We start from the raw sequence: 19,786 nt of genomic DNA, 5'->3' as shown, positions 1-19,786 counted from the left end.
TTCGGCGGCAGGTCCTTCCCTCTGAGACGGACTAAGGGACCCGCCGCCAAATTGCTGACGAAGAGCCGAACGTGCCGCCCCTCTTCATTAGCCACCCCAGGCACCTGCTTGCTGCTCTGGTGCCTGGAGCCGGCCCTGCTAGGAAGAGTATTGCGGAAAGGGATCTGGGGGTCACAGTGGATCACAAGCTAAATGAGAGTCAGCAGTATAACGCTGTTGCAAAAAAAGCAAACATCATTCTGGGATGTATTCATAGGAGTGTTGTAAGCAAGACATGAGAAGTAATTCTGCTCTACTCCGCGCCGATTAGGCCTCAACTGGAGTATTGTGTCCAGTTCTGGGCGCCACATTTCAGGAATGATGTGAACAAATTGGAGTAAGTACAGAGAAGAGCAACAAAAATGATTAAAGGTCTAGAAAACATGATCTGTGAGGGAAGATTGGAAAAATTAGGTTTGTTTAGTCAGAGGAAGAGAAGGCTGAGAGGGGACATAATAGTTTTCAAGTACATAAAAGGTTGTTACAAGGAGGAGGGAGAAAAATTGTTCTTCTTAACCTCTGAGGATAGCACAAGAAGCAATGGGCTTGAATTGCAGCAAGGGCGGTTTAGATTGGACATTAGGAAAAACTTCCTAACTGTCAGAGTGGTTAAGCACTGGAATAAAATTGCCTAGGGAGGTTGTGGAATCTCCATCATTGGGGATTTTTAAGAGCAGGTTGGACAAATACCTTTCAGGGATAGTCTAGATAATACTTAGTCCTGCCTTGAGTTCAAGGGACTGGACTAGATGACCTCTCAAGGTCCCTTCCAGTTCTATGATTATTGTCTTCATAGAAAACAGACTGTTCAGCACATTGATTTTTAAATAGCTCTTTGGGGACCCGATATGGAAGTGGTCACTCCCGTTTCCTCAGCCCCTCCTCCTTTAAAGCTGAAGTAGATCGTATAATCACTTGCATTTGGACAAAGGTACAGATCTGTCTCAACACACCCCTGAACTGTCTGTCGTTTGGGGATTATACCCTAGTCCCTAGGCAGAATTGCGTTGGGGGCAGGGTAGTTCAGATCACAGATGCTGGTGTGATGGAGGCTGATGCTTTGTGTGGAAAGAAGACCATACTGCCCATTTGCATATGTTGGCATTTCCCCTCACTGGTAGCATGCAGTATAATGGATGCAAGTGTCGATTAGAGCTTGTTTCTCTTGACTGAGAGTGACAATAATTTGAGTGACAAGGTGGGTGAGGTAATACCTTTTATTGGACCAACTTCTGTTGGTGAGAGACAAGCTTGCAATCTGAATGTCATTTCTGGCTACTTCAGTGACTCTGCATGCTGATCTGATTTAAGAAGCAGGGAGGGAAGGAGAACCAGGGGAGGAACACTTCAGCTGATGTGGTGCAGCTTGAGATAAACAAAGCTGTTGCTAATATATCTGGCCCTTATCACTGGTTAAATAAGCCCTCTGGAGGATGTGGGCAAGGGAGTATATCTCATGTCTTCCCCAACTTGATCTAAGGCTTCCAGAAGTGCCATGGCAACAAAGATCAATAAAACATAAGGTGCTAGTTTGTCAAGGAAAGTTAGATTTAACTTCTGCTGCAGCTTTGCCCTGTTTTCACCACCACCAAACAGCTACCTGAGGGCCCCATCTCCATTATGCACAGCGACATTAGCAAATGCTAAGCATGTATAGGGGGCAGGGGGAAATTCCAAGACTGGAGCTGGTTCAGAGCTATACAGCAGGAGGCTTTGCTTTGTAACTCTTTATGGTCTCAGCGTTTTCCGAGATGCTGAGCACTGCAGTTCTCGCCAAAACCAAGGGGATTTGTGGATCCCGTAAGACTTTTGAAAATCAGGCCATTATATCTTATGCTATAGGGCAGTCTTAGCTTCCAACTCCTTCACGGTAACATTGATGGGGTCTGTCTCTTGACTTCTTGGAAAGCATCTTCCCTCCTGCAGTGAAGTGGTGGTGACGAAGAAACTGGAGAAAGGTAAGAGGGATTTTTGTCACCTTACATCAGTAATCCTATCCCTGGGTCTGTGTAGCAAAGCTGCATCTGCATTCTCCCCACTTTTATAGCAGGCACTTCCTAAAGGAGTTGAGGGTGAGAATTGGGAGAAAGGAGACTGGGTTAACACCAAAGCCTCATCTTGTTTTTTCCTTAGGTCCATGTACTTACTGTGGTTTTAACATTACAGGCCAAGAATAAGGAGACAGGGGCATTAGCTGCTGCAAAAGTCATCGAGGCTAAGAGTGACGAGGAACTGGAGGATTATATGGTGGAGATTGAAATCTTGGCGACCTGTGATCACCCATACATTGTCAAGCTCCTGGGATCATTTTATCATGACAGCAAACTGTGGGTAAGAGGCTGTTACTGCATGCCATCCCCTCTTTTGTACATTCTTCATTCTCTCCATGCTGTGCTGGGAAGGCAAAACACACTGGCTCATGGCAAAGCGACCTCCGTAGAGCCTCTGACGTTCTGAAAGTCTCTGGGAGTTGCGAGCAAGGCACAAAGTGTGCACTAGACACTTCTCATAGTCACCGGGTCTCCCTCCTTCTTCTCATTGGACGAGCTGCTTAGGAACTGCCCAGACAAGCTCCCGAGACTCTCTCCTTAGGAAAAACACTGCAGTGGTTGTATGTTCTGTCCATTCACAAGTGCTTATGTAGGGCAAGAGCCTCGTTTTCCTGTTGGAGATTACAAAAAGGTTTAAAAGCCCATTTTCTCCCTGCGCCCCCTTCTGTCCCCCAATTCTCCACCCAGCCCCTCTTATTATGGAACCTGATTTAAGAGGAATCTGGACAGGTTTCTAAATGGCATGAGTCATGATTGCAGTTTAGGCTTCTGTGGTACAGTTCTGTAGGAACTGATGCTAAGAACTTAGCTCCAGGAAATGTGGAAAGCCCTCACCTGGAATGAGCCTCCTTGCATATATGCTTAAAACTTCTGGGCATTCTGTTGCTGTAACATAAAATGCAATCAAACTGGTTACTTCAGTGGCCAGTTACCGTAAAACTGGAAGAACAGCTCTATAATGGTACACTCCTGCCCCCCCCCTTCTCTGACAACATACACTATTTAGTAATCATTCCCCTTGTGTTAGAGGAAAACCCTCTGATATTCAGCGTACGGCTGCAGGGAGGGTAGAAGGGGTTGTGGTGCTAGAGAAGGATTCCCCTTTCCCTGCTGGATTCAGACTGTGGTGTACGTGTCAGTGAGGATGCCTGTATGGGGCTCCAGAAATTGGGATGTATGTAGATCTTTCACCAATGTATTTTGTTCCCTCTCTGTTCACATCTGCCAGTACAGCTGCCCCTTCTTGCAACTACATCTGGGTGGCCCTAGAAGCCTTCATGGCTATAATGTCAAACCATAAGCGTGCAAGATGCTGTGTTCCCGAGCAATCTTAATGCCCTTCCCCTCAAGCATCTTCACAGCCTCCCAGCAGATTCCTGAAGACTCTCTATTCATAGATTATAGGCCAGAAGGGACCACTCTGATCTAGTCTGACCTCCTGGTAGCACAAGCCATGTGACTTCCCTGAATTAATTCCTGTTTGAACTAGAGCATGTCTTTGAGGAAAAACATCCAATCTTGATTTAAAAATTGCCCATAACAGAAAATCCACCGCGACCCTTGGAAAGTTGTTACAGTGATTAATTACCCTCACTGTTAAACTTAAACTAGTGACTTCTGAAATCTGAATGTGGAACTCTGCTAGCTGGTAAGGTCACTGGCATCTGAGAGATGAAATGCTAAAGCCAGGGTCTCTTGCTTCACGTTAGACTATGCTAGGATGCAGCCCCGACCGAAGCCTGTCGTGCCAGCATTGTATCAGTGTCCTTTCTGAGAAGCGCACTAACGCTCTCCCTGTCTCCTGTGGCTTGCCATAAATCAAGGTTAAATGTGCAGCATTTGAGCTCTTAAATGTGAGCCTCAAACCCTCCTTTTCATGAGCACTGCAACTCTGAAGGGAAGACGGCTTGCACGTTGTCTTGAGAACTAGCATTCAGATGGCAACTGATCTTCGTTTTAAGTGTCACGTTAGGTTCAAGCATCAAAATAAATCTCTAACCTTCCAGCAAAGTGAAAGGCAAACATCCTCATGAGGCAATTCAGGGAGTCTACTGACACTGTGACTTCTCCAGAAATCAAAAAGTCAAACAAATCGACAAGCTCAGGATTAGAGACCAGACTTGTCTTACTCTATACCAGTGATTTTCAAGCTGCTGGTCACGACCCAGTAGTGGGTCGCGGAATGTAAGGCACTGGGTTGCGGCAGCTCTGGTCAGCACCGCTGACCGGGCCATTAAAAGTCCCGTCGGCCATGCTGCCCGGCTAAGGCAGGCTAGTCCCTACCTGTTCTGACACCGCAATGCGACCCGGAAGTGTCCAGCAGCAAGGCTGGCTCCTAGGCTGCCCGAGCCCCAGCTCTGCACTCTGGCCGATGGGAGCTGGGGGGCGGTGCCTGCAGGCAAGGGCTGTGCGGAGCCCATTTGTATGCCTCCGCCTAGGAGCTGGACCTACTGCTGGCTGCTTCCGGGGCACAGCGCGGTTCGCAGCGCCAGGACAGGCGGAAAGCCTGCCTCTGCACTCCAGCTGCGCCACTGACGGGGAGCCACCCAAGGTAAACCCAATCCCCAGCCCATTCCTGCACCCCAAACCCCTCATCCCTGGCCCCACCCGAGACCCTGCACCCTGACCCCCTCCGACACCCCAACCCCCTGTCCCAGCCCTGAGCCCCCCAAACCCAGAGCCCTCTCCTGCACCCCAGAGCCCTCATCTGTGCCCCCACCCCAGGGCCTGCCCCCCAGCTCAGAGCCCCCTCCCACACCCTGAACCCCTCATTCTCAGCCCCACTCCACAGCCCTGAGCCCCTCCCACATCCCAAACCCCTCATCCCCAGCTCTGTTGGGTCGTGGGCATCAACAATTTTCTTCAACTGGGTCGCCAGAAAAAAAGTTTGAAAACTACTGCTCTGTACCTTCCCCACTCCATTTCTACCTCCTTCAGCTTCCCCTCACTTTAACTAGTCAGCCTGATTTATTTATTGGCCTCTGTTTTCTAAAACATCAGCTTGTTCTTCCCACCTCCTCCCTCCGTAGGAAGCTTTCCTTCCTTCCTGTAGGAAATTCTGCCTTTCCCCTTTGCTCTGCTTTTCTCTGCAAAGCACTGAGTAATGTGTCATTGTCTGCTGACCTACTAAAATTAAACGGTCCTTTAGAAACTAATGAAACAAGATATCCCGGTATCAAAACCTCCCATGAGGGGAAATCTTCTTGTACCTCTGTCCATTGTTAGGTGGCTAGTGTTCTATTTTTGGTTATTTGCAAGTGGCATTTGTCTTTCACCATTTATGCTGTTCATTTAACTACTCCTGTGTTTCACTGGGCTCGTAGGAAGTAAACAGGCCAGGAAGTTCCACTCTTAGTTACATCTACACTGCAGCTAGGAGGTGTAGTTCCGTGCTTGGATAGACATGTGCCAGCTCTGATTCAGCTAGTTACCAAAAATAGCTGTGTGGTCGCTGCTCAGGCTAGTTGCCTGAGTACAAACCCACCCAAGAGCCTAGCCTCAAACAACATTTCCAAGATTCTCTTGCAACAAATACAAGGCTGCAGCTTTTGGGTTGCAAACGTTGCAGGGGAATGTTTGCATCCAAATGGGGGTGGGTTTATTTTGTTGTTTTAAGAACATACATTTCTGGTAAATAAAATGGTGTAAAAACTTTTTCTCCTGGAGGTGTTCAGAAGCCAGAGAGGCAGAACCTACGGCGTTTTTGGCTCAGACGGTCAGTGCAGGAGCAAAGCCCTGTTGGAACACTCCAGCGGAAGGAAATCTGAGTGCTGTGCCGTATCAGCAGTGCAGTGGGGTTCCCCAGGGTTCTGAGAGTGGCATGAAGGAGTGCCCCAAGTGTAGAGGCGTTGCAGGGCTTCGCCCGGCCAGTGGTCATGACTTACTCAGCCTCCCTGTCGGTGGTACGTTCCGCTCCCAGTATCTTATTGCTGTGTAATGCTGACCGACCCTGGCTGTCGGTGGGCGGGATCGAATCTGGGGCCTCTGGAGCTTAGGGCATGAGCCTCTACCGCAGGAGCTACTGGCTGTTAGCTAAGGCTGTAGAGCAGACTCATTTTATCTCTGTCCCGAAGGTGCGTGGGTTACAGCTGCAGCCTGCGTAACACAGACACTGAAGTCTCAATAGACTGAAGTCCATGTTCCAGTGCTGGCCCCGGTATTGAGACGTTAACTGAGCCGATAGAGCAAGTGCTCCTGAATTAATAAAGAAAAGATGCGAAGAAACCTGGGATTCAGCAGCATCCGCTTTTAGCGTTGCTGTGAGCTCCAATCATTGCCCTCGCAGTTCCCATGTTTGGGGGTCAGGGTTTTGCCTCATTTTCGGTAGGCAGCTAAGTGCGGTGTTTGTGGCGCTAACTTCTGCACGGGGGAAAGTGGATAAAATGCTCCCGACCCTGAAGTAGGTTCATTTAAACTAAATATTCACCCTTATGTTGGTCCCTAGCAACCCCTGAGCTATGTAAAGTTGAGTGACAAGAAGCCCCTGCATTCTGGAGTGTGAGAGTGAAAGCCTGCCGCAGGCCACAGGTGTAAACAGTGTGAGTTTGGACACTCCATGAACTTTATGGGATGGAGTTGTCCTCATTACAACATTCTGCGCTGAGGAATTTTAAGTTGCAATACATCCCCATGATGCTGTGCTCCAGGCACCGTGCCAATAGTTACTGACTCACTTCACTTCCTTCTGCTCTGGGCAAGAGCTAAGCAAGCTTGTGCTACTTATAAACAGCCCCAAGAAGCTCCCAGAATTGCAGTGTTGCCAACTCTCATGATTTTTATCGCGAGCCTGGCGATATTTGGTGTGCGTTTCGTAAAGCCCAGCTGTTGGAATTGGGGCACTAAACGAGGGTGGAGACCCTCATGCAAATAAAAGCAAGTTTATAGCCCTTGTGGGTGGGGAGCAAAGCTTGCAAACGTGACCTGAGTGCAGCCTATAGGCTCAGGAACCTGAAGGCAATCCGCCACTTGCCCCCAATATCTATTATTAAAAATAATCTCAACTCTTTGGGGCCTGGGCCTCATGGTTTTTGAATGCTTGAGGTTGGCACTACTGAACTTTCTCTTCTTGGGGAGAGAATATAGTAGCTGTTGGATGCACTGTCTTCTTCATTGCTTATTGACTTCTAGGCCTTGGCTACACTCGTGCTGTACAGCGCTGCAACTTGCTGCGCTCAGGGGTGTGAAAACGCGCCTCCCCCCCCCCGAGCGCAGCGAGTGCAGCGCTGCAAGCTACTCCCCTTGGAGAAGTGGAGTACATGCAGCGCTGCGAGAGAGCTCTTACAGTGCTGGCGGCATGACTACATTTGCGCTTCACAGCGCTGCCACCCAAGTGTAGCCAAGGCCTTAGATACTGCACGTGTTAGGAGCTGTAGAAATGCTTCGAGCAGATAAGGAATGGCCCTGGGCCAGAGGAGCTTTGCAGCCTCCTACTTTCAAATGTCTCCATCTGTTTAAGTGTGTGTTCTCTTGTGGGTGGGGGCGGAACTTCTCTTGGACTGACGTTTTCTCCACCAGCCTTTATTCTGAGCACCTGACTTTTGACCCCCGGAGAGGGAGTTTGGCTTACAGCTTGACAGTCTGTTTTAACAGTAACAAATATATCCCTTTTGCATCCTGTATAGAAAAGTGCTGTGAACTTAATACAGAATTAGAACCTCTCAGTGTGAAATCCTGGGCCAGTTGAAGTCGGTGGGAGTTTTTCCATTGTTTTTAAGTAAAACCAGGCAAGAAACCCAGAGGTTTCTTGGACCATTCTATAGAATGGATAGAGGATCATTCATATCTCCCTGCTATGGAATTTTACAGATGGGTTGAAAAACCTAAGTTAAATCAATAGATTTTTAGGGTAATTTGTATAAAACCCTATTGCTTTAACCCCTATTAATGTCTACAAAGCTCTTCCATAAGGTGTGAGGTTCTAATTGAAGTAAGCTGTGGGTGGGATACTTTTACTGCTTTGCTGCTATAAACTGTGGTTATGTAACTAAAACCCTATTGTCGTGTAAATAGCTTTTTCCTGAGACCAAAGCTAAAACCTCATGCTGCCCTAGCCCGGTAATTTACCTTTGCCAGAGCACATCTGTAGGCCATCAGAGTTTATTTCGCTAATGGCTTGGCTTAGTTGCTCAGTTTATGGAATTGGCCTAGTTTGCTTGCTCTGTATGTGTAAATACCTAACTGAAGTAGATTCCGTTACCTTGCAAGTATTTCACTTCCACCACGAAAACCCTTTGAATTTTCAGTGAGCAGAGAAACATGTTTGTTTCGATCATTGTGCATATTGCATGGACATTGTGTGGGCTTCCTGAATTCCGGTCGTATGTAACTATCCATATGGCACTATCACATGTCCCATGTCCCCGGGAATATATCATGTCCCTGTCTTTGCATTCCAGATCTAATTGGGCGGGAAAAAGGGAAAGAACATTGGGCTACACTCTGTCGAAGCCATCCAAGGGGGCAGTGAGGTTGGGGAGGGACAGTGTAGGCAAAAATAAGACTAATGTAACTAGAGAGGAGAACTGAAGTCCTGGATATGAAATTAACCTTTTCACACTAGTATGTCCTGTTGCATCCGTTTCTAGTGATGGCCTTTGCTCTGGGAACGCCCAGCTTCAAAGATCCTTGTCAAAAGCAAATGGCACCAAGATGGTGCATTCAGCAGGTTTCTGTTCCCTTTCTCTGTACCAGTTCATACCAAGCATTCTTGAAAATCCTGCATCATCATAAAAAGTTCTTTGCCTGTTGCCCCAGGGTACTGAGTCCTGTGAGGTGTTGGGTGGCTTTTAACTACTTTTAACTGGAAATAATGTTTTGTTTGTTTTTTTTTAAAGCTGACACTGTAGTATCAGATTTACTATGTTAAGTCCAGCTGTAACAACTTTAAATACCAGGGAAATATTATCCCTTATACAGTGAGCTTGAGCCATAGAAAGGTGTATTCATCAGATACCATGTGTACAAGATACATTCCCAGGATGTTTTTTCCCCCAGAGTCCTTTCCCTTGGAGATTAATACTGTTTTGTTCTAATGTTTAACATCTTACTTAGCAGGAGCATTGCAGGTCCAAATTGGTGCTTTACGCACTGCCTTGTGCTTTTGTAGTGAAAGTGTTTTGAACAGTTTTACTGTGATTGACACTAAATAAACCTCAGTGCAGCACAGGGGAGACAGCACAGTTCCTGCCCTTGTTAGGTCTCTCATCAACCAATGCTTGTATCTGTGTCACTATTATTCACCCCAAACTTGGTCTAACCAGAGAGCCACTGCACAAGCATGGCAGAGGATTCACTAGCCGCGCTATTTGTTCCTAAATACTTACCGATGCCCTAGAACTCAGATGTGACTGCTACATGATCCAGTTAATCTCTGCCTGGCTGTTGTGCGTTAGCACATCCTCGGCTTGTGGGGGATGCTTGTTTGGACTCTGACATCCAGGTCGTTCACTCTGAGGACTGGAACAGGGTAGCACAAACTGGCTCCTGCAGATTGCTTAAATGAGCGATTGGCTTTTTGCGCAGTGTGAAATTGCCAGGACCTGGGGGCTTATCCTCAGCTGGTGTTGAAATCAGTGGAGCCATGACAATTTATACTAGCTGAGGATCTGCTCCTTGTATTTTGCTACCGCAGGCTCACTGTTCCACTGAGTCTTCCAATGCTTGTGACTACACCTGGTATATGACCAGAACGTCATACATTCCAAAGTATTGACAAACTTAAAGTTACAGGTGCAGCAGGAATATTTATCTTTGAGGTGGGGTGCTTCTGCCTTATCTAGGTCATCTAGTGAATGTCAGTTTTTATTGTACCCGAGAGACATGTTTGTTTGTTTGTTTCTTTATGAACTCACCCAGGGAAATGATAAAAGACAAAAACACGCTATGCCCTGTGGGTGAACACTTTTCACCAAGCGATCCCTCCATCTGACCTGTCAGTGCTCAAAGGAAACCTGCACAACGCTTTCAGAAGACTAGCCTGGGAACTTAATTTCATTACCCATAAATATGAGGGCGCTATAGATGGGATGGAGGTAAATCCTATCTCGCCATGTTACTTCCTACGTGCACTATCACTGACTTTATTAAATGAAATGCCAAGAACATAAAATTTGCACATAAATTGATCTTAATGAAGGTACTTCCAGGTGGGGACAATACAGTGACTCAAAACCAAACTGAGAGCCCATCCTGTGATGAGTGATAAATTGCAGCTTTGATCTTACAGCATTCCTCTCTGGACTTAACTTGAAGATTTTTTTTTTCTTTTTTTTTTTAAAGTGCTTTTACAAACCCCTGAGAGCAATGGAAATGTTTCCATTGACTTAAAAATATTCCATAAAAACAATTAAGAAATGCAAATAAACATTTTCCCTGCTGTGTTTCCAACCCAAGCATCCTAGCACTGTGATCACTTAGGAGAATCTAAGGCCTTGGCTACACTTGCGAGTTACAGTGCAATAAAGGAGCTCTGGGCGCCTAGCTCACTCCCCCTCCACACTGCAAGGCACGTAGAGCACTCTAACTCCACGGCTACAGCGCTGTGGTACTCAACCTCGGAGAGTGGAATAACGTTTGCTGCGCCCCCGCTGGAGCGCCGCGGCGCCAGTGTGGATGAGTTGTTGCATTACTATGCTCTGATCAGCCTCTGGAAACGTCCTATAATCCCCTTAAATCAAGTGGCGATTCTTGTCATTGTTTTGAATCACTGTAGGAATGCGGATATGCCCTTTTGAAAGCTCCGTTTCTGACAGCCGGGAATGCTGTGTGTGAGAGAGAGAGAGAGAGAGAGGGGAAGGGTGGGGGGGAGGGAGGGGTCTGCTGCTGTCTGAATTTACAAGACAGCATGCTGACATGCTCTCAGCCCCCCAAAAACCCACTCTCTCTCTCCCCCCCACATACACACAACACACTCCCTGTCTCACTCCACCCCACCCCCCGCATTTGAAAAGCACGTTGCAGTCACTTGCATGCTGGGATAGCTGCCCATAATGCACCACTCCCAATGCCGCTGCAAGTGCCGCAAATGTGGCCATGCCAGTGCGCAAGCAGCTGTCAGTGTGGACAGATTGCAGTGCTTTCCCTCCTGCACTCTCCGAAGGCGGGTTTAACTCACAGCGCTCTACATCTGCAAATGTAGCCATGCCCTAAAGCTCAAAGCTGACTAGAAACAGAAGGGAAACCGACTAGTGGCTCTCAACTGTGAAATGCTGATAGATATGTGCAAAAAGTGAATAACCGCTATCCTAACGAAGTAACATTTTAAAAATTCAATTGTAATCTATAGTGTCAGTAAAATGTCAGGAAACGTGTGCTTGATGTAATTCAGCTTATCTTAAACTGTGTTTCCTTTAAAAACACACCTACACCCATCACCTTCCAGGCACAAACATTGGACTGTTCAAATTGGTGAACCTTAACTGAAATTGACAGGCTCCTCCTGAATGTTTAGCTATTAAATCTTTAGTCCTCCTCCCGTCAGGCAAAAGCCTGAGTGAAGGGGCCTTTAAACCATTCCTTGGGCCAACCAACTCAAGCCATATACGATCAGTGTGGGGAGTAAATTCCAGTTGAGAACCCTCCAACAGCAAAGGCTTTGTCCCAGGTGTTCAGACCAGGCATGTTAGCCCAGCTATTAGGGCACAACAAAGGGGGAGAGGTGGTTTCTCATTATCAATCTGCCTCTGGTCTGCGTGAAGCGGCCGGATAAGTACCACAGCAGCAAACTCTGCAGTTGGGTACTTAAAGGCCAGAGCACAATCTCAAAGGCACTAATTACTGGGATTGGCCACTCAGATGGAAGGGGGAGACTCATGAATTACCAGTCAGGCTTTGCATTTATCCTCCTACAAATTTATCCTTTGTAATACAAAGTGGAGTCATGCAGCTTTGTTCCTTTGAAAACAGGATACTGCAGTTCTCATGCCCCTAGTGTGAAGTGACATAAGTAACCCATCCCTTCACAAAGATGGCAGCTCCCAGTAGCCGTAGGCGTGCTCCATGCCTGACTCCAGAGCAGTGATTGGAATCTGTTGCCTGCTTGTATTTTTGAACTGTTCTTCCCACGGGGACGCTGAGTAATGAGACTAATCAAACTGACAGGTCAGAAAGTGGAAACACCAATGGGCCGGAAGTTAAACTTCCTGTGATGGCCAAAGAAACTAACTCTGGCTTACTAGGGCAATGGACTTGTCTTTGCCTTTGCCTTTTGCATCCATTTGATTAAATCGGAAGTATTTCAACCTGTGTTGTGCTTGGTTTTGAACTCAAATGGGAATGTCCCTCCCCAGCTCTCAGTCATTAGTTCAAGGAAGTGTTTTGCTACTTCAGAGTGCGAGTCTGACTCGGAGGAGTACCTGGGATACGGATCTGTGCGTTAGTGGCTTGCACAGCTAAAAGGACTTTTTTTTTTTTTTTTAATCCTGACAATGCAAAGAAGGGAGCTTTCCCTGGTTACTAAACGAGGTGGCTGGGCACAGACTGGCACTTGTGCTCAGATACTTAAAATAGCTTTTTAAACATTTATTTATTTAAAGGGATATGTTTGTGGAAGGTGCCTTTTGAGGTTAACTGTCTGTCTCCACCCAAGAGCAGCAATGCAAGGTGCTGCCAATGCCTCTCTCTGCCAGTGTGTTTCAGCGCCCCCTTTAGGGCCCACCTTGCACTGCAGAGGGGAGGAGGATTGGTTATTTATATTTGTGATAGCACCTAGAGACCCCAGCCTCCTTGTGCTAGGCATTGTGCAGATGTATAATAGAGATGGCCTTTGCCATGAAGAGCTTAGTCTAAGGGCGTGTCTACACTACAATCTAAGTTGACCTATGTTAGGTCGACTTACAGCCACAGCAGTAATTACACTACCCTCCTGTCGCTGGTGCACGTGCTCACCAGGAGCACTTCCACCAACTGAAGAGAGGCAGTGTGAGGGGCTGAAAGCCTGGGCTCTCAGCTCTGCACAGCAGCCGCGCCCGCGCCCCCGCCCCCTTCCTCCCCCCCCAGGAGCTCAGCTACTTCCCAGCTCTCGGTCCCTGCTGGGAAGGCAGGACGGGGGGGGGGGGAGAGAACCACCTGAGGCTTCTTACCTGAGGTGGGGAGATCTGCACCTGAAGTCCCGTTGCTGCTCTACTCCCAGTGGAGAGCAGGGAGCTCAGAGGGCAGCCCAAGCCGGGAGCCTGGGGGACAGCTCGGAGCGTAGGCCCAGCTGGGGAGAGGGCTTTCTTGTCAATTTCACGGCTCTAGCCAGCAGCCAATGTAAGGAATACAGCGTCAACACAAACACTGCGTTGCCCTAACTACGCTGACATAAGCCTACGCCTCTCGTGGAGGTGGAGTTGTGTGTGTAGTAGGGCACGTATATTGGCGGGAGCAAGGCTGTAGTGTAGACATAGTTAGGTCTGCACTTATGTCAACCTAACTGTGTAGTATAGACCAAGCCTAAGACTGCAGCTCAGCTGGTGGATACAACAGACGGGAACACAAGGTAATGATGAGACTGCTGTGATAGCATCGTTCACAGCATCACTTTATGACTGGGACAACCAATTTATTTGGAGGGTACCTTCATGTGCTGATGACTGTGGGTTGCTGCTAGCCTGGAGTATGTTTGAAGTGGTTACTTAGCAGTGAAAAGACTGTTACCAAGCTCCATTCCAGTCCCTCAGGGACTCTGCATTTCAACATCCATCCAACATGGGAATGTTGAATGAGAGGCAGTGCGGTCTAGTGGATATGGCACCAAACTGGGAATCAGGAGAGATGGGTTCCATTCCTGGCTCTGCCATTGACCTGCTGTGTGATGTTGGGCAAGTCACTTCCCCTTGCCATGCCTCAGTTTCCCCATCTGTGAAAATGCAGATAATGATGCTAACCAACTTTGTAAACCACGTTGAGAGCTCCAGATGAAAAGTACTATATAAGAGTTAAGTAGTCATGGTGGTGGTATGATTATAGTCTTCATGCTTCATTATAGATGAAGCTCTCCATTGTGAAGTCCAAAAAGATGTGTGGTGGTTTTTGTTTGGTTGGTTTTTTGGACCTGTTGTCTTGCTGCCTCTTCCCCTGCTGATGGGGATTGATTTTTTTTATTCCAAATATTTCGCCTTGGAGGTTATTTTGTTCTGGGAAAATGATCTATTATACTTCAAGTCCCTGGTAAATAGTGCCCTTTTCTTGTAAAGAATATTGGCAAGCTTGTAGCTGCCTGTCTTACAGAGAGCTAATTATTTCACTTCCACCTACAGAATATTTGCCATGTCAGACAAGCTGTTGACATTTGGGTTTTTACTGTATTAGCAATGAGGGTTTCGCTATTATTTTATGGAGTAACCAGAGATCTCTAGTGTACACGAGGGCCTGTTGCTGCCTAGGAGGGAGAGCGCAGCTGATGGGGTGGAGTGGATGCTGATTGTTCGTTGGCCCTTAGTGCACTTCTGTGTGGGTGTGATGCTGACCTTGCAGAATTCTATGAAATAGAGTTTATGAAAGACTCTCTAAACCTCTGGGCCATTTGGAGCGGATCCTGCAGGGGCACGGGGCTATATAGGCAAATTCATAGACGTTAAGTCCAAAAAGGAGCATTATGGTCATTTAGTTTGACTTCCTGCATAAAACAGGTCATACATTCTTGCTCAGGAACTTACTGGCGAGCTACAGCATCTCTCTTAGAAGGACATTCAGTCTTGATGTTAAATGTGCTAGACGGTTCACCGACAGCTCACAAGCATCATATGGGCCAAATTCAGAGCCTGAAAGCAGTGGAACTGCCACCCCTCTCTTCCAGCATGTATTAGGAAAGCAGCTAACAGGAGGGCACCGATAAAGGTGCCAAGCTAAGTAGGTGTGGGAATGTGTTCTTCTATCTTTATTTCGCCTTCTGATGGGAGTTTAACCCTTGGACTTTAGATTCTTTTATTGAGAAAAGGAATGTGGATTAAGGTACCAGGGATATCCCCTGGACTTTGTAACAAAATCGAAACTGACTTTCACTGATCAGTATAATGCTTATGTGATTAAAAATAAACAAAACAAAACAAACCTAACCCAGAGTGGATTTAGTCAAATTTGAGGCCAGTTTATATGAGCAGTAGTTAATAAAACCAAAACCCGACAACTTTGTATTCTACGCTCTCGTATGCTCCTGAAGAAGATAGTCCAGGTGTTTGGGGGAAAAAGAGGGAAGTTAACTGTGGGATGTAACTTGTAGCAGTGTGAAGCTGACTAGCTTTCAGTCAGCATGCAGAGGGAAAAGATGTTCTCTTACATTATTAATAGCTCTTCTAAGGAGGGTGAGTTTGTGGCAAATGGAGTGTCTCCTCTTACGGTTGGCAGAACTGCCCAGCTTCATAGTTCTGCATCAAACCTTGGTCATGCATCTGCCACGACAGTTCTCAAACTGTGGGTCGCAAACCTCATTTTAATGCAGTCGCCAAGGACTGGCGTTAGACTTGCCGGGGCCTAGGGCTGAAGCTGAAGCCCAAGGGCTTCAGCCCTGGGCGACAGGGCTCGGGCTTTGACTTCAGACCTGGGCGGTGGGGCTCAGATTACAGGCCTCTGGCCTGAGGCTGAAGCCCTTTGGCTTTGGCCCTCCCACCCAAGTGGCAGGGATCGGGAAGGCTCAGGCTTTGGTCTCCCCTCCTGGGGTCATGTAGTAATTATTGTTGTCAGAAGGGGGTCGCGCTGCAATGAAGTTCGAGAACCACTGCCCTGCCAGATTGACAGCCTGCCCTCCCCTTGGCCTGCTTCCTTTAGTCTGCTTGTTCTGTATCATAATGTGAATATTACTTTTGCCCTCTCATTTTGTCAAGGGCAAATACTTTCTTTCCACAAGTTTAAACTTCTGCACCCCCCTGCCCCATCATGAAATGCTGCCCAGTTGTGTGTGTGTGTGTGTGTGTGTGTGTGTGCGCGCGCGCACACACACACATACCTGCTATAGAATATGGAGAGAGGGAGAGGCCTGATCTACGTAAAATGAGCTTTGGGAGGCCATGAGCAAGGTGGTAACAGACTCCCAGGTACAGTAGATCTGGATTTTCAATGAGACTGAATCGGCTTTTTCTGTTCTTACTGCACAAAAAGCTGGAGAAAGGGGAATACCTCTATTGATGGCTCATTCTAATATATGATCCGCTGCTGATCTTATCTAGCAACGCTATGTTCTAGCAAGACTCAGCCAGGGCCAAGCCTCTTGAAACTGATAACTGCGGTAGGATGCTGCCTGTTTTGTTTACTTTTGACACAGAAGAATGTCAGGCTTTGCTAATCTTCAACTGGTCTGTAATGTTCAGGCTGTAGCCCAGGTCATACTAGGGAGTCTGCCTTACGGAAGTAGCTGGCTGTCAAAGTCCTACAGGGATGTTCAGCAATGGGAACGGAAGAAGCACATTGCAACAGTACAGCAGCTCCAATGAACAGAGCTGGTCTTCACCTACCTTGATGTACAAGCTTGGAAGAAGCAGTGTGGTCCCATGGGTAGGGCACTAGGCTAGATCTTAGAAGCCCTGGATTCTGTTTCCAGGTCTGCCAACAATCTGCTGAGTGGCCTTGGGCAAGTCCCTATTTTTCTGTTTCCTCCTCATCTTGTGTTTTGTCTCATCTGTTTAGACAGGGGTGGCCAAGCTCCGGCTCCCGAGCTTCATGTGGCTCTTTTGCAGTTAAAGTGTGGCCCATGGAGCCCCCGCATCTCCCCCATTCTCCGCCTACCAGACTGGGGACAGCTCGGGGCTTCTGCCCTGCAGTGGAGTGGTGAAGGTAGGGGCCTCTGCCCAGCAGGGAGGGAGGTCTGGGGGCTTCAACCCCTAGCCCCACCACTTCCGCCTCTAGCCCCACCACCCTGCCGCAAAGCGGGAGCTTCAAGCCCTGGCAGGCGCGCTGGCTCTCAAACTTTTGAAGATTATTGTATGCGGCTCGGAGGATCCGTGAGTTTGGCCATTCCTGGTTTAGACTGTGAGCTCTGGGGCAGCGAATGTCCCTTTCTGCATTTTGTACACGACCTAGGATAATATGGCCCTGATCTGGGTTGAGGCCTTTAATGCTACCGTAATACAAATACATGAAGTGCTGTCTATGCTTTTCACCCTTCTGTCCTCCGCAGACCTTGCTTTCTTGAGGTGCAAAGTAATTGTGGATTCTCCCAGGATTGTTGCAGCCACTTTTGAGTCTTAGTTAAACCTGGTGTGCTAAAATAAGCCCAGAGAGCTGGAGTTTACCAACCCAGTAAGACTGTTCTCTTTCCTCTTTGTGGATGGTGGATTTTTTACATTGCTTATCCTGTTCTGGCATCAAAACCACAAATCCACAGGAAGAAACTTCCCTAAAATGTTGTGTATATTTAATCTGTTCATTCAAGTCCAGAGTGTCCTAGAGATGGCCTGACTCTCCTTGATTGGAGACCAACCTGTTTCCCATCACTCAAGTGCCTCCCAGCCTCTGCCAATGGATGTTGAAAGAGCATCATGGATGGGTTAAGGAAAGTTGCTAATTTGTGTCTGTGCATAGTCTAGAGGGGAGAGTTAGTACTATGTCCCCTCGGGGAGCAGCCTGCTGGAGACTGGTCTGCCTCTGAACCACACCTTCCGCCTCTGCCAACACGAATACCTCAAGAGTCACTTTGTTAAAGTGGTGAAAGGATGCCAGCATTTTCTGTGTAAAGAGCTTGCCAGGAAACATGATCCTTTCCTGGGCTGGGTGCTACGAAGGGAGATTCTATCCTGCACCTAAAGCAGGAAATGTTTTCAGTGGGTTGGGATAGTTCACAGAGAGGATACTGTTCTAAAGGTGAATTCCTCCAGCTTCATGTATCGCTGGGGAGAGTGGGAGGGGAATACGTGCTGCACCCAGAGTATGTCAGGGACACTGGTCTGAAATGTTTGCATTGCAGGGTGACTGGGCGGAGGGGGAAGGAATGGACCAAAGGCCATGGCTCTTTTTAACAGAGGAAGGGTGGTGCCAGGTTTGCAGCTGAAATCTTTTGCACTTGCTTTCTCTTTCTCCGCAGTTTAACTGCAGTGCCAAAGAGCTCCAGTCCCCTTTTGAGACTTGTTTAAAGGGATTGAATGGATTTTATCATCCTGAACCTGCTTTGCTTTTCTTTCTTTCTTTCTCTGAAGCTAGTGGGGTGACTTTCTGTTAATCACAGATGATGCAATCAGTTAGAGGAACTGGGTTGTTAGAAATGAAAATGGAAAGACTTCACCAATGATGGGGATGATTATTACCAAGGCAACCAACCGGGTGTTACCTAATGCAAGTGCGCTGTTGAAATTTCATCAACAGAACATGACTGGTGGTTTTCACGCAAACTGACACTGCTTAAGAGTGTTTTCCCCAGTATATTATTAGCCCTCCTGCTTTCCATCTCCTTACAGTGGAAGGAGGGCGTGGACTGTCTCTTTACCATTAAAGCAGACCCTGCCCTTATGTGGCTTAGAGGTTGCAGTCAGAAAAGTGACGCCACATAACATTGGTCTTGTGGAGTTTCTTGTCTCTTGTTTTTCAGAACATGTTCTCAGTTTTTGTAAGTGGAAATGTTCTCACTGCCAACCCTGCAAATGCAGCCTGGACTCTGAGAGTCAAGCTGGGTTCTTTCCTTCCACAATATCATTACTGTGATAAGGGATTACAGACATTACTGAGAACTCTGTGCTTTCAGTGGGCTGCCTGGGTGTAATTCTTTACTAAATTGTGTTAATCAGCTTGATGTACACGAGGAGGGAAATCCCATTCTCACTCAGTGTTGCTGGCTTTGCCTTGCTAATGAGTGTAAAGGGGTGAAAATGTTAGTGGCTGATGTTGCCAGAGGATGCTGACACATGCACCCAGGAAGTTGCTTTTCCGAGCAGAATTGTACTTTGTATCTCAACACTTGAAAGCAGAACTCCAAGGCCCCACTTTTCTGAATTTTGTTCACGGGAAGAATCTCTCCTGAGCAACAGAACAGGAAGAGGCTGTTCTGTCAGAGTCATTCCTGACGTTTAGTGGAATCCAAAAGGCTTTTTTTATTTAGTAGGTGGAAATCCCTGTTGACCATTTTCCTGATTTCCCCCACCCTGCTCTCTCTAATCTAGGGCTCAATTATCTGTTCTCCCCTGTGACACCAGAAGCTTTTGAGGTAGTCTGGGCCCCCTTATCTTGGACTCCCGAGAGAACCCCATCTACCTTTTTGTCCTGCTGTAAAGCATATGTGCTGAATCGAGATTCCTTATTCAGGCTTGACTAACTCAGCACTGCATAATAGAAGTCTGTGAATCACAGGGCTTGCTGCTATTTGCTGTGTTGCTTCTGCTTTTCCAGTAAGTGGGTGTGATTATCTGCCAGGAAACCTCAGCTCTTGTTGAGATCTACAAAACTGAACACGTTTTGCTACTAACGCACCTCAGTACCACGTGCTCCTGACTCTGTCCTGCTCCTTCCCCCTCCCCTCTTCAAATCAGCTCTACTTCAGTGAACTGTGCAGGCAGGGCCGGCTCCAGCTTTTTTGCCGCCCCAAGCGGCGAAGGGGAAAAAAAAAAAAAAAAAAAAAAAAGATAGTCGCGATCGGCAGTACTTCGGCGGCAGCTCTACTGCGCCGTTTCATTCTTCGGTGGCAATTCAGCGGCCGATCCTTCTCTCCGAGAGGGACCAAGGGACCCGCTGCTGAATTGCTGCCGAAGACCCAGATGTGCTGCCCCTTTCCATTGGCCGCCCCAAGCACCTGCTTCCTG

The 19,786-nt window shown here is 47.5% G+C and overlaps 1 protein-coding gene across 1 annotated transcript in view; it reads left to right on the top strand.

Annotated features, from left to right (window-relative positions):
* The window catches only part of STK10 (serine/threonine kinase 10), an 80,997-nt gene that overhangs the window by 20,456 nt on the left and 40,755 nt on the right, over nucleotides 1-19,786 (top strand). The window contains exon 2 of the mRNA XM_054037835.1: nucleotides 2,206-2,370. Within this exon, the coding sequence (XP_053893810.1) occupies nucleotides 2,206-2,370 (165 nt within the window). The remainder of the gene's footprint in view (nucleotides 1-2,205; nucleotides 2,371-19,786) is intronic.

The sequence above is a fragment of the Malaclemys terrapin genome, chromosome 8 (genome assembly GCF_027887155.1).
Source record: "Malaclemys terrapin pileata isolate rMalTer1 chromosome 8, rMalTer1.hap1, whole genome shotgun sequence".
Lineage (NCBI taxonomy): Eukaryota > Metazoa > Chordata > Testudines > Emydidae > Malaclemys > Malaclemys terrapin.
Note: the sequence above shows the minus strand (reverse complement) of the source record. Positions and strands in the feature narration are given on the sequence as shown.